The sequence below is a fragment of the Saccostrea echinata genome, unplaced genomic scaffold, assembly GCF_033153115.1.
Source record: "Saccostrea echinata isolate AGI-Se365-2 ecotype Australia unplaced genomic scaffold, CSIRO_AGI_Sech_v1 ptg000034l, whole genome shotgun sequence".
Lineage (NCBI taxonomy): Eukaryota > Metazoa > Mollusca > Bivalvia > Ostreida > Ostreidae > Saccostrea > Saccostrea echinata.
In genome coordinates, this window is record NW_026889783.1 from 3,696,583 (window position 1) to 3,711,349 (window position 14,767).

Below are 14,767 nucleotides of genomic sequence, written 5' to 3' on the forward strand. Positions count from 1 at the left end.
TGAAACAATACAAATCGGGAGCAGAGCAAACAAGGACCTTTAAAAAACATCAGAGGTGGGATCAGGTACCATGGAGGAGTAAGCACCACCTGTCGACCGGTCACACCTGCCGTGTGCTCATCGTCATGATCGGGAAAAATCCGTAGACAATTCAGTGTTTAGAAAATGACCTAACAATTAGTATGAAAAACGTCAGTCAGCATTCGACACAATGATAGATTTTATTTGCTGATAAGATCATTGTATCGACAATAGAACTTGCGAAACGACTTCAAACGAGACTGTTGTTATCCTTGTTGCATCAACTTGTTTGTCAATAGCTTGCCTCGTTTTAAAAATTCTTCACACTTGGAGCACGCTCTTGCGTATCGCATCAGCTGGAAGATATAAACCCTATTATGCAGGTGATAAGGTACTACATAAGTAAGGGAAGTTGGTGATAGAAGTTGAAGTCATCACGTTTATCATAAAGTTTTGTTGTTAGGTTACCATTAACGTCTTTTCCTAGTAAAATATCCAAATATGAAACATCTGTGGTATCTTTTATTAAAAGTTCACTAGGATATATCGAGTCGACATATGAATTAAAGTAAATATTGTTAATAGATAATATCTAAATGTCGAGTTCAAGGCCAAAATACGTGTGATCTTCTTCTCATGTATAAGTTTTAGAATAAATTCTGCTTCATATGAATACAAAAATAGATCTGCTAATAACGGGGCGCAATATTCTATTAAGTGGGGCTGAATCCTATGATGATAGTGGATATCCAAAAGATATTCATAAATTTTTCTTGATCTGTTTTGATTATAACGATCAGTCTGTTCTGATTATAACGATCAGTCTGTTATAACGATCAGTCTATTAAAAACGTTCAGTCTGTTATAACGATCATTCTCTTCTGTTAATGTATAAATGCACTGCCGATTGTATGCATAAGAAGAATGGGATTAAAAAGAAGACTGCATGGAGTACCAAAGAGACTGGGGTAGGATAAGTGTTGGATATACTCTCACTGGGACATTGTCACTGGCGGATTTAAGGGGGGGCGTGGGGGGCGCACGCCCCCCCTAAAATTTTCAAAGTATGATATGACTAATATTAATAATGCCATACTTTGGTATATAACTAACCAATACCACTATTTTTGTGCCTGGTTTTACTCTTAAAATACACGAAAACCCAGAAGCTTCCGGGGGCTTCGCCCCCTGGGCCCCCACCAGGGCTTCGCCCTGGACCCACTGGGGGCCTTAAGGCGGCCCCCAGAACCCCTGCCTAAATGAAGTTATCCACGCCCCCCCTAATCACAAATCCTGTATCCGCCCATGATTGTGTGTACAGTAACGGACAGTAACGGCCACTCTATTGTATGACTTAGGGCTGTGTATTGAGCAAAATATTTCGATACGATACGATACGATATTTTATAAAGCGATATGCAATATATTGGATTATTTATCAAGTCTTTCAAAAATATCTTGTAAATGACATTTAATGCATATATTTGATAAAAAATGGGTGAGTCTAATATAACATGTTAAAATATAGTTGTCTATGTATTTTGTAATAGTTATTTAAGATGTGCTATCTCCTTCATGTTTATTTCATCATTGACCAGTTTTAATTCAAAACAGTTAAAAATAATCTTTGGTAACTGAAATTCCCAGCTTTTATACAGAATTATAAGGAAAACTGCCTGTCCGATACGTATTGGAAATTATTTTTTCGATACTATACATTCCTGAATATCGATACGTATTGAATATTCGATATATTAACACAGCCCTATTGTATGTATTTGGATTCTTGTTGTAAGTTTATACTACATTAATGTAAATAATTTGTTGTTAAGTTTAAACTGTGTGATTAATTTTTGCTGGCATTTCGGGTTATTAAATTCTGTCCCATAAAAGCTTAAGATATTGAGTTGATTTTTGGTATGTGAGTGAATCTTGATGCATTACAGATCAAGTATGCATTTCAATCCGCTTTGATGACTTTTGGTGGAAATATGGCCTTTTTGATTTCTGCACGTCGTGTGATTTTTTACGGAGTTGCGACTTTTTAAATTTTTTTAGGGGAACTAGATTACACATGCCGGTGGAGGACCAGTATTACTAATGCAATGCTCTTAGAATGCTTGTTTTTGGTCTTTTTTCTCTCTATCTAGTTCTTCCATTTTTTTTTGTTCTGCTGATGTATATTTGTTTATGCACTTATCAACATTTGCCAATCCCTTCAATTAATTATTGCTTCTAAACACTTGTAACTCTTGATCCTCTTGAAGAGAACTTATGTTAGGCAAAGCCTGATGTCCAAGCAATTTATATGTTATCATTCTTACATGATAAAATATTGATTAAATTAAATTTTTATTATATCAAAATGTACGCTTTTTTTGTATTTCAAGGTATTCTCCTAAAAAAATAATGAACACACACGTGTGAATAATATTTAAACTTTGGTTCGTTTACATGCTCATTCATACATATCAACTGAACTCATTATGATGAAAGTAAATTAAGCTTCGTAGTACGTTATTACATATAATTGACTTTCAAAATGAATATAGATATGACATTAATTAAATTTGTTATTTAGGTTAATCACGATCAATTTAAAATACAGTTTACGAAGCTTAACTAGGGTTTTTCGCAAGTAGGATTAATGAACGAACCCTTTGCTAACTATAGTAACCAGACTCTATAGTTTTGCATATAAATGCACAAAATAGATTTTATTGTCATTTTATGTTTTTTTAAAAAGTAAAACAGTTAAATAGTGTTTATCGATTCTCGTGAATTTGGAATCTTGTAAAGCTGTAAACCATATTTTAGAGTAGTAACTATGATTCACAAACGTTAACTGCAGTTTAGAGTTGATAACCATAGTAAAACTGTATTTCACAGATTAAACCATGTTCCGCTCTTGTAAATTATATAGTTTTCACTGTTAGGCATATTTTACACAAGTTTGTGAAACAGGAATTTAGTCGAAAACTATTTGGAGCAATGTTTCAGCCCCTTAAAGTATAGTTTACGATTAATAAATCTAGTTTTCCATACGAAAATCTGGATCTCGCTGTGGCGTGACAAATACTACTCATATATATTTGACATTTTTAATATCATTTTAAACAGCAGTTGGAATTTGGTCACTATCTCTGATAGCCCGACTCAGCGAGAAATAAATTAGTCTACAAATCTTACTAGGTTTCCAGTTTTCATTTCGAACAGTTCACCCTGTACATCTACAAGTATCTCCCGGACGACAATTTTAAAATATTGGTAAAAATCCAAATTGTTACATGTAACTCATTCTGTCTACTGTAAAATCATTTAAAGTTTCAATATTAAAATTATCAGTTTCCTGGTCTTTGTAAGACATGAATCGAGCCAACAGAGGAATCTAAAAATTATAAGATATTCTTATCAGTTTTAATTTTTTTTAATAACATGAACAAACTTACTTTACACAGATTTAAAAGAAAATACAGGGTTTACTCTAAAATTACAAGCGATTCTGTTGTCACTTCGGGAAGTTCTTCATAAATAGATTCTGTTACTTCATCTGTGAAATCTTCGTCGCTATCATCGAAATCATCATCGTCAACATCCTCAGTTAAGTCGTCGTCTTTATCGTCAGACACATCAGATGTATCGACATCGGGGATATCTTCCTCTGGTGGCATGATCATCGTGAAGGTCGATTCTAGGCCTTCCTTCTTGATCAGCTCCCGGAGCTTCTCTAGTTGCTCGGTCTGCAGACAGAAACAGGAAGGTCTCTTATGCATCCACTTCTTCATTTTCTTTATTTTTCTCCATTTCTGACGTTTCTGTCCTCTGTTTCCTTTGCTGGCGTTCCATCGTCGCCTGTGGGTCATTGAATGATTATCCTCGTAACTGTTCTGTACCTCGTCTGTCTTATCTTCGTCTGAATCATCCGTTGTCATCATACCACGACGTTTCTTCATCCACTTCATTTTCCTTTGGCGCTTCCTATTCCATTTTCTCTGTTTCTTTGACATCCAATCGTTTTTATATACCGATTCGTCGTCATCGTCCTTGATGTCATCATCAGTCGCCATTATAGGATCTCTGAAAAAAAAAGAAACATTTCTTTGATAACTTGATTATTTAAACATTTTTAAAGACGTGTTAAACAAATGAATAGACGAAAATCAAACAGAAAATACATTAAATGATTTTTAAAATCTTACAAAGTACTTTAGCCCAAATTTTTCATTAAATCTGATAGATCTTTAATCGGAGTGTAAAGGGTATAAAAATGTATGATTATTGTTTCAGAGTATTGGTCATTATAAAGGTACTGGATCTTGATTTTTGGACAGAACATTCAGTACAAAATTCGAGTTACTCGTACATGATTTTCGTAGTTTGCACGTTTTACAGTCTTATTTTATTTCAGTGGTTGCTATATGTACAAAACAAAAACAAAACAAAACAAAAAAAACAAAAAACAAAAACAAACAAACAAAGACTTTACAAGAAAAATCTCATTAGATTTGACCCCTATTCGTCGAACACATGCATTGCAGGTTGTTAAAAAATGGTTTCATGATTTTACATATCAGTATTTATAGTCGAATGTTCACTATTTACACGTTTCAAACAGAGACGAACTACATAAATGCTGCGACCACGCCACTGTGGTACTTGAAACTTTAATTTAAAATAAATATTTCGATTTTGATCGGTGACATGACCAAATTTGAATTAGTTTAATTTAGGGGACAACCTTTTGATTCGGGGAGGGAGGGGTGGCATATATTTTGGGGACAGATTATTTATTTTCATGACAGTTAAGGACAGATTATTTATTTTCATGGCAGTATAGGACAGATTATTTATTCCAAGATCAAGATGATCAGGGGGGGACAGATTATTCATTTTCTTCCCTGAAAAAAAGTTTGAAAAGCAAAAAAACCAAAAAAAAAAAAAAAAACCACAAAAAAAAACCAAACAAACAAAAAAAAAAAAAAAAAAAAAAAAAAAAAAAAAATACAAAACAAAACAAAACAAAACAAAAAAATCAAACAAACGAACTCTAACACTATATTTTAATGGGGGCGGGGGAGGGATGCAGATTCTTTATTTTTCTTACCAATTGAGAACAGATTATTTATTTTCATTATTTTCGAGGACAGTTTATTTCCACCATCTGCCCTTATCTATCAAAATACATGCAGAGCAACAGTGTACATGTATCATTGTATTTTGCCGAAAGAGATCTCAGACCCTCTCACTTTTGACCACCGATAATTTATATTTAGGAACTAGAAACCAAAAATCTGGTAGACTTACCCGTGCCTTCCAGACTGTAGTGCGGCGAACTTCTGTCTTCGCCATTCTCGTCCCCTACCCCCACGCCGAGCTTCCAGAACACTGACCACGGCCAGCACCAGCAGGAGAGACAACCAAAGTTTCATCTTGATTCCTGAGTTCTGCTGTACCGTCTGAATGACTTCTATTTATACTAAGACTGATCCGAAACAGTTTACGCAGTTTTGATCCCCATCACGCGGGGTTGTTTTTAGGAAATTGTTTACATCCTGAGTATTTTGAGTGTTTCCTCCCAGCTGTTCCAGTTTTTGCCCTCCTCTTTACTGACCATTGTCTGTGAACGCCCTGTTGATGTTTTTGAGCGTGCCTGTTTTGAATTATGATACAGAGAAGCACGGGGGAGTTTTATTGATGTTGGTGCAGATGACCTTCTGACTATGAGGAATTTTGTTTTTGCTTCTGAGGCTGTTTTTCATATTTCCATTTTGCTAGAATTACAAAGACCTGGTGACTCATTGACCAAATGTGTCAAATCAAGCTGCTTACAATCATACCAGTACATTTTATCTTATTGCTAAGAAATACTTTTTGATATGCGAATCTTGGTTTTCATTGAGGTACAATTACTTTGCTTAAAGGTAAAACACCCCCCCCCCCAAAAAAAAAAACCCTTAAATGAATTGCGAAACTGCAAAAGAAGTATAGAAAAAGACATGTATCATGTTGTAAATTTTGAGTTTATTGGGTGGAAGTTGGATGAAAAATTAGTTTTCATGTTGTAAATATTTTGCATTTACCTCCACCCAGTAAATTCAAAATGAAGATGCAAACATAAGTATTTTAAATCTTTGGATTTTCAGTTTAATTTAATATATGGAATCAATTTTTGTATCTGATTAACTTGCTCATATCAAATTCGTAGATTAATATTAAAATCAAATGATCATTTTTTTTGCCCCCCCCCCTCTTTTTTTTTTTGATTGTCTAATTTTTGATTACGTCTGTCTAACTGTTCGTCTGTTACCTTTACACATTTTCAACTTGTCCAAAACTTAGCACAGGGTATTCTGGGGGTAAAGGGGATTCTAAATTGTTCAGATGAAGGGTCGTCCCTTTTCAAAGGGGAAATAATTGAGAAAAGGCAAAAAAATTAGGATGGGGTCTTTAAAAATCTTCATAAGAACCACGGAGCCAAAAAAGATTAATCTTATGTGAAAGCTTCATAAGATAGTGTAGATTCTAAATTGTTTAATTCATAACCCCAACAGTTGGGGATGAAATTCTTTTTAAACTGGAATAGTTTATGTATCCTCTTCACTTCTGGAGGGGCCTAGGGCTGCCACATCTCTCCATCAGTCTCTGTCTTGGACTGCTTATTTAGCCCATCCCCAAGGCATCCGGATTAATCTTAATTATGTAATTGGAATATATGGGGAATAAATCTTTAAAAGTCTCTATCTTAAGAACAGCAGGGTCATTTATCTGTATGCAAGCATCCTAAGTAGAGTGCAGATTAAAATTCGATCCTTTAAATCATAATCTCAGGGATTAGGTTGGGACCACAATAGGAGATCATCAAATCACACGTGATCACATGGGAGTATGTAGAAAAAAAGCTGTCTAGGGCAGCATGGTTAGGTTAGTCAAATTGATGTCGTAGCATCCATGTGTTTTATGGATTCAGTTAATTTGGTTATGTCATGACCCCTTGAGGTTAGGGTAGGAATACAATATTGGGTCAAAATTATTCAATAAAATAAGGAAAATAAATCTTTCATATTACTTTTGATTCATCAATATGTAACAGCATATGAAATATGATAAAAAATATCCTGAATATTTTCTTTGAAACGGAGCTAAATGCAAAGTGTGACAGACAAACAGAGAGAAAGACAGAAATTGAAGGATGACAGATGGACATGTCAAACACTATAAGCCCAGGCCATATTCTTAGCGAGGCTTTTTTTTTAAACAAAACAATTTACATACAAAAGCTAAAAAAGATCTTTGTTCAATAAATAAACAATGGATTGACTCAGTACTTTTCCTATTTCTAATTTCATTTTGTTCATCCACATTTTGTCTGCCAAGTTTCATATGCAGCACATGTATCACTGAGTACATGTCATTCAGGAAAAGATGACTTTATTGTGAATTTTTAAAATAATTTATCCAGCCTGTTGTAATTCATGTGATTATGTGTACTGTTATTGCTCTAATTCATGACCAGATTCCTCTTACTGTTTCTTTAAGTGTCTGAGAGGTTGATTGTAAGTACATTCATCCGAGTATCTCAAGTGAAATCACAAGACACAGATCTGACACATTTAATGATTCAAGTCCTCATGTGATTAAGATTATAATTCTCTCCAAATATAAAAACAATCCAGATGAAGCACTGTTTCTAAGAACCACCTTTAGAAAACAAATCTGTTTTCACCTTGAATTTGAATTTGTAAAAGTTCAGATCAATTATTTTCCTTTCTACATCATTAATTGCAAGAAGTTGAGCAAAAAATGCAGATCTCTAAACTTTTTTTTTCTGTTGGTAAATCCACACATATATCATCAAAAGAACAGAAGTCCTTTCTTTGGGTTGCTTGTTTTGAAAGTATAGCTTGGTATTAGATCAAATTCTTTGAAATTTCTAGTTTTAAAGTCTCAACTATTGTCTGTAGATTTTAAACCAATTCCTTCACATTTAATGATAGTAGAATTCTTTGTCAATTTTTGCACTTCAAATTTTGCCTGTAATAAAAGAAATATATATTTATCATATATTCCCTTGATTTTGTTCCAATGTAAATTAAAAATATATATATTTTTCATTTCTAATAATAGTGTATAAATTTTCAGACTTTTGCACTGTAAGTGCAAATTTTGATTTTCACTGATAAATCATTTAAACATTCCCCTTCCCCCAAAACCCTACAATATTGCAACAAAATAATAGACTCTTGCCTTTGTCATCAATGACGCCACATGTATGGCGGTTTCAGTGTGCAGGGATAAAGGGCCACACAGGATTTCTGACTTCCCTTCAGCTACTGCCATCAGGACTATCAGCTAATGTAAAAAAAATCTTAAAATAGATCTCTGCTTAAATTATAATTTAGGAAATAAAGTTAAATGATTTTAACAAAAGCAAAAATTAGGGATGGCAACAATTAACTGACTAATTAATTGGTAGGAAAGATTGTAATCAGTTACAATATTCTCATAACCAGTCAGTTGATATATAGTGCTTGTAGTATACAATTTTTCAAAAATATTTCCATCTTTTTAAATTAAAACTCTTTTGTAGTATGTTTACAACTGAAATGCGGCAAATGTTCAAAAATGCTGTCAAAACATGTCCTGGCAATTTCATTTTTGTAACCCTGCATACTAAATCAAAGTTAACGTACCCATACAAAAAATTCTATCTGCTTTTGTTCCAATTGATGCATTAAATCAACAACTAATTTTCTACTCATCAATGTTTAACTGGGTAATTGTTCTTGTTTATTAAATCACTGCAAAACTTTGCTATATTTTCAGTGAAATGTCATCAATATCGACAGATTGGCAATGTTTATAGAGTCTGGGACAGCAGATGGTACAAAAACACACAAGACCAAGCAATCATAATTCAAAATAAAACAACAATAAAAAACAGAATATGAAGAATTTGTTTCATACAGTACACTAAGTCTAGTTCACTGTGTGTTGTTGAATAGTAAACTAGTTTATGTCCGTGATCAGGAACCCCCTTTCAGTGGTGACATAATAATAGCGCAAAATTTCCTCTTTTAAAAAAAATTTTATCAGTAAAGTATCTTTCAATTCTAGGAACATCTATGCCATCACAGTAATTTCTTGAGAATAAGATACGAAGTTGCCAGTTTTTAAAATAAAATTACATTTTTATCTACTTGGTTTACTGGTTACTCGGTCTGAAAAATTTACAACCAGTTACAAAAAATCATCCAATTGCCATCCCTAGTAAAAACAAGTTTTTTTTTTCTTATGTTCAATATTATTTCAGTTTAAATTGCTAAGATGCTAAGGTATTATAAAAATAATATGATTTAAGACAAATATGAATTTCAGTCTGACCTGATCTTGTAGAAACTCATCCACACAGCCGCCATTAAACAAGTTGTTAATCAGCATGTCCCCCGCCTCCTGTCCGACCCTCTCAGCAGGCTTACCTATTGAGGATACAAAACACAGAATCATACACAATTCTTTTTATTCATAAAAAATAATTTGAAATTCATTTAACCTTTTAGTCTTATTTCTACCTTTCTTCCCCAGAGCTGATCCTGCCAGCAAACAGCCAGTGCTTGTTTCTGCCACAACTCTACAATCGGTCAGTTATGGGTTAGTAATGGGTCAGTAATTACTAAACAGAATTGATATCATACAAAATGAAATGTTTTATGAACAAGAGGTTATGGTATTCAAATAAACTTTGTGATGAATGACACTGCCCACTCATTTTTCTACACTTACATAATCCCACACCCGACCCCGATTCCCTCAGTTTCTTTATGCACTTCTATCTGGATGGGGACCCCTCGATAGTGTTCTTTGATGACACCTGTAGCACACTCGGCCATAATGTGAGCTACCTACAAAAGCACAATAAATATTAAAGATATTGCATCTTAACAAGTGATAAGAGCATATCATGTATGGCAGAAATGAAGGGAGGTAAATCTTCATATAGAATATTAATATGAACGGGGTAGAGTTGTCTACCAATGCTTGGCTATCTTGAACCTAAGGAGTTTCATGTTATATTTAATAAGAAAACCCAGATCCAATTTAAAAAACAAAATGTTGTGTACACTGCTGTATAAAAATCAAACACTTGAAAATTCTTACTAAACATTTTACATTTAATATAGTGTATGTTCCTTGGTAACCTATGGTATTTTAATTTTTTTTTTCTCATGATAAAGTCTTCAATTTTGGCATTATCAGCCAAGAGGAATCAAAAACCTAGACTATAAAAGTCACTAAGTCCAGATAAAACACACTCCTAAAGGTCCATGTACATGTAATAGTTCTAGAATTTGGATCTGTGAACGAGGAACCTTTTCAGTTCAAAATTTAGACACATTTATGTTTTAATGAAATATGCAATTAAAAAGGCAGATTTCTGATGTGAAAACTTAACATGAACAGTGAATGTTGAGGTTTATATTTACTGAATAATTTATTATCCATACCTTTTTAGGCAGCACCCCTGCCACAAATGATAGGCCAAATATTCTGGTGACCGAGCCCTGTTCTGTCATTGTGATTCCTCGTAGACCAGGACTGGGGGACACCTTAACATGAACCTCTCCTCCTCCTTTTGGGAAGAAACCCCTACAATTCAAAGAAACATTATCTTTCCTAAAATATCTGTATAAAAGCTTTAAATGTTAGAAATGATGGGATATAAATATATGTGTGCCTTTTAATATCATCTCAATTTCATGTGATTTTTAAAGTATAACACATCATTTTGTAGCTGCAGCTAATCATTTTGATATTTATCAGGTAATTTCTGATAGACAGCTGACGACATGGATGTAAACCTAATTTTATGTTTCTTAGATTTATTTTGAGAAAAACTAATGTCCAGCATTAAAAAATTGACCTACAAATTTTGAAGAAAGATTTGTAGCTCTAGTGATACCAAAAGTTAAAAAAAATTGTGCAACTTTATTATTTTGACTAACCTTCTCTTAATTTCACCTTCAAAATGGAGTCCAAAACGTGCAGCAATAGGACGAAATACCTGCAATACAAGCAGAATAAAATGCAGCAAATAAACAGAGTGGTTGTTTCATCTAGGTTCCCTCTCCTTTTTATTTCCATACCTGTAAATATTGAGCCTTAGGAATCCTGAAATTACAGAATGGTGGACAATGATAAAAATATATGCTCCCTGAACCCCACCACTACTACATACATATTTGTATTGAAGAAAAAAAATTCTGTTAAGTAGAAGTTTAGCTTGTTCAAACCAAGGTCCCACACTTAAAGGGATAAAGGCATTTATCAGGTCCACAAAGTTTAAAGTTACAACCAAGGTTAATGTTTTTGTGACAGACAGACAGCTAGAAGATGAATGCGATTTAATGTTCCCTGGCTTTTTTGAAAGCAGGGGACAAAAAGCCACCTTAACATGCAATTAATGCCTTATGGTGTAAAATACATGGTTACATAAACAATTTACTCAGTGTAGGATGTTTACCATTAGAATATAGTCAATTTGTGGAGCCATTTCAGCATTGGTTCCACCAATCAAGGACATATGTACTTCTCCATCACTGAAGAAACAGCAGGGCACAGCTGCCTGCATCAATAAACATATACTCCTACAAACAGAAAAATATTTCACTTCATTCATAATACGCTGAATTCTTAAATAAAAACATCATCATGTAAAAAATATATTTATCTAACTTATATTTAATCATTATAAATAATGATATGCTTCCATTACCCAGTGAATCAATGTAAATTTACATACACTTATAAATTGTTTTCTCTTTGTTAAGAACTACGCATGCTAACTCTCGATTCCTTCTTACATTTTACACCCATTTAATTCAATACTAATGGCAATTTGTCCATAAAATCTTTATTGAATGCAAAGAAGAGTTCAATGGTAATTGATTATTAATTTTAGTACCAGTGTTAAATAGTTAATTACTCTTAATTCCAGCTCTTTTTATAAGGGGGGTAGACGATTTTTCCCATTGAAATCAGGCTTGAAAGATCAGCATATTTTAAAATATTCTTGGATATGGATAAATGTTCTTCGAATCTTTCCCTATGTTTCACGCATATAAAATTAAACATATGTAATTAATAAAATACAACGTTTAAGTTGTAAACCCCTTCGAAATTGGTGAAAAAATGAGCATTTTTATCGTTTTTTGACTGTAAACATATGTCCCCCCCACCCCCCACCCAGCCCCACCCCGTGAAACACAAAAAGCTTTGGTATAAATTTGTGAAATAACAATCCATATTACCTGTAAAAATGAATTTTTGTTCTACTGGGGGGAAAGACGTTTTAAAAATATTTTCCGGTTTCCATTGATTTCTATAGTGAAAAACACCAAAATTATAGAGTTATCTTTCATTGTTTTCCCAAATAAGTAATGTTTTATAAAAATTCATATAAATATCTATAAAGATAAGAAAAATTATTCAAATATGTTAACTTTTGAAAATTGACTTGGAGGTAGGCGGGAGAGCAATACTATTATTCACAGTTCTTTAGTATTTGCTTGCTTATTTTCATTGAAAGTTCAAAAATGTATCATACATAGAATATGAGATTAAAACTTTTGGGTTATCTAGTGTTTGTTTGCCCACTTCCAACTGGGTTGGTAGGTAGGTAGGTAAATTTTTTTCATAAATTTTTAACATCAATGCTGAAGTTTCAAAATTCATTGAAATTGAAGGTATTAATAAAATTGAAATAGTTAATGGGATGAGAAAATTCCAGAATAAAAAAAATTGTTTCCTCAAGGTTTAAAAAAGTTTTGAGTTGAGCCATTTATTGTCAGTTGGACAGTAAAGTGCGAATAGACAATTTTTTAAAGATGGCCATGCCTACCCAGCAGTTTTGGTGTCAGCTTTATATGCCCCAGCCTTGACCTTCCCAGGTATAAAGGTCACTTCTGTTGACCCCACAGCACCATTTTCCAGCTTTCCTCCACATATTTCTGAGACTAGTTGTAGTCCAGTGAGGTGTTGAGCTCTAGAAAAATAAAATCTTTCTCTTTATTGTCATCAATATTATATAACGGTACATGCATGTCGTACATGGAAGTTTTTGAAAATTATATATTACTGTCAAATATACATGTACACGTCTTGTCATAAAACATATCCAATCTTAACTGTAACTATCAATCAACATTTCTAAGACATTGTACATAGATGACACTCTTCATTTAAGACATCATCACATAATTTATTTTGTTTTCCAAGAGCCAAGAAACCCAGAAAATAATTTCTTCTGAAATCTTAAAATCTTGCAAAATTCACACAAAATCTTCCTGGCTCACTGTCACATGGGGGCCAGATGCACTGGGTCCCTGCTGATTGACAGTAATGCAGAAAGGGGGATATGTAAGATGCACACAATGAAAATGCAGTGCCAATTGAGACATGAAATATTAGCTACAAATGGCTGGATCTAGAGTGACTTTATAGGGCAATGGATGTGACTGAAATGATACAATAATAATAGCGAGCGCAGCTTGTCACTGCAAGCTCTTAAAGCAATGCCTGGGCGAAGAGAAAATTAGGACTGTGCACATTGATCAAAATGAATTTCTTTCCACAGTAACCTGTGGTCCTATAATGCTTTGCGAATTGCATTTCGCCGCAAACAACGTTCTTGCGGTAACAAGAGGTTCCAAGAAAAAATTTACTCAACTTGATTTGATGGATATATAGCAGATAAATAGTAGATTAAACTTTCTTTATTAAAATTAGCACTGTTCAAACTTTGTTTTGGTAATGCAACTTACAAGCGACGTCATGTGACGTCAGAGTCTAGACGTACTAAATGTCATGTGCGGTTTGAAGAGCCCGATCTAAATAAAACTGAATATAGGTATCTGCGCTTGCCCTAACGGTCGCACTGTCAACATATTACAGACAAATTCCAGACATTTAGTAGAAATTTGTAGACAAGAGGGTAAAGTAGTATCTACATTTAAACATGGACCTCACATAAAATAAACTAAAGCAGTCTGCTAAGCAGGTGCTCTGTCAATGTATCTCCCAAAATTCCTTTAGTACCTGAGTCCAGGTTTATCTCTTCCTGCCCTTATTTTCTGAACACGAATGGGCTGATTGAGTAAACAGCTCAATGTTGCAGCATTCCTTAAAATTTGTCCACCCTAAAAAAAATTGAGTGTCATTTGTGAATTCTTAAATGTAATAGCTACACACATAAATGCATTTATAATGATTCGTTAATATAAAAAAAAAATCATTCCATTTTACATAAAATGTTAATTTTTTGCTATTGTAGTACCAGGAATATTGAACAGTTTTATTAGCAATTATAATTAGTTTTTCTCGTAGTTTTATTAGCATAATTAGGTATATTTTACCGGAAGCTTACCAATTTCAATGTTTATTTTAATACATATACTCATTGCTAGACCTAACAAACAAATAAGATTTTCTACATGTTGGACAATGCCACTACGATAAGAAATCAGTTCTCAATGTATTAAAATGGAGCGCGACTCTTACCCCCTCTAGTACACTGCCATCAATATCTAAAAATTCATGCCGAACACTCGATGCCATCCTGGGGAATTGTGATTTACATGTGTATGTATATTGCACAACACTGACAAATCGAAAGTGAAAATAACGCATCAGGTCCCATTGCAAATCGTCGGGATCGAGATACACGATTCTATTTTCGTTTTCATTATTTACA

At 33.5% G+C, this 14,767-nt stretch overlaps 2 protein-coding genes across 2 annotated transcripts; both read right to left on the reverse strand.

The window, feature by feature from the left end:
• Positions 1 to 3,416: 3,416 nt before the first annotated feature.
• On the reverse strand, positions 3,417 to 5,477 carry LOC133199391 (uncharacterized protein DDB_G0283697-like). The gene is made up of 2 exons (XM_061335195.1): positions 5,326 to 5,477; positions 3,417 to 4,098 (listed from the first exon to the last, which is right to left on the reverse strand). The coding sequence occupies exons 1-2, from the start codon at positions 5,448 to 5,450 to the stop codon at positions 3,501 to 3,503; spliced, it is 723 nt and encodes a 240-aa protein (XP_061191179.1). The 5' UTR covers positions 5,451 to 5,477; the 3' UTR covers positions 3,417 to 3,500.
• A 2,140-nt stretch (positions 5,478 to 7,617) lies between these two features.
• Positions 7,618 to 14,703, reverse strand: LOC133199392 (RNA 3'-terminal phosphate cyclase-like). Its single transcript, XM_061335196.1, has 11 exons — positions 14,575 to 14,703; positions 14,113 to 14,213; positions 12,917 to 13,060; positions 11,540 to 11,663; positions 11,022 to 11,080; positions 10,524 to 10,665; positions 9,802 to 9,920; positions 9,591 to 9,649; positions 9,403 to 9,497; positions 8,266 to 8,370; positions 7,618 to 8,052 (listed from the first exon to the last, which is right to left on the reverse strand). The coding sequence occupies exons 1-11, from the start codon at positions 14,701 to 14,703 to the stop codon at positions 7,966 to 7,968; spliced, it is 1,164 nt and encodes a 387-aa protein (XP_061191180.1). The 3' UTR covers positions 7,618 to 7,965.
• Positions 14,704 to 14,767: the final 64 nt, after the last annotated feature.

Coding starts and splice junctions, on each gene's coding strand:
- LOC133199391 (XM_061335195.1), bottom strand. CDS start 5,450: ATGAAACTTTGGTTGTCTCTCCTGCTGGTGCTGGCCGTGGTCAGTGTT. Junction 4,099..5,325: donor CTACAGTCTGGAAGGCACGG/GTAAGTCTACCA, acceptor TTTTTTTTTCAG/AGATCCTATAATGGCGACTG.
- LOC133199392 (XM_061335196.1), bottom strand. CDS start 14,703: ATGCGTTATTTTCACTTTCGATTTGTCAGTGTTGTGCAATATACATAC. Junction 11,081..11,539: donor AAATTGACTATATTCTAATG/GTAAACATCCTA, acceptor CTTGTATTGCAG/GTATTTCGTCCTATTGCTGC. Junction 10,666..11,021: donor GAAGGTGAAATTAAGAGAAG/GTTAGTCAAAAT, acceptor TTTGAATTGTAG/GGGTTTCTTCCCAAAAGGAG.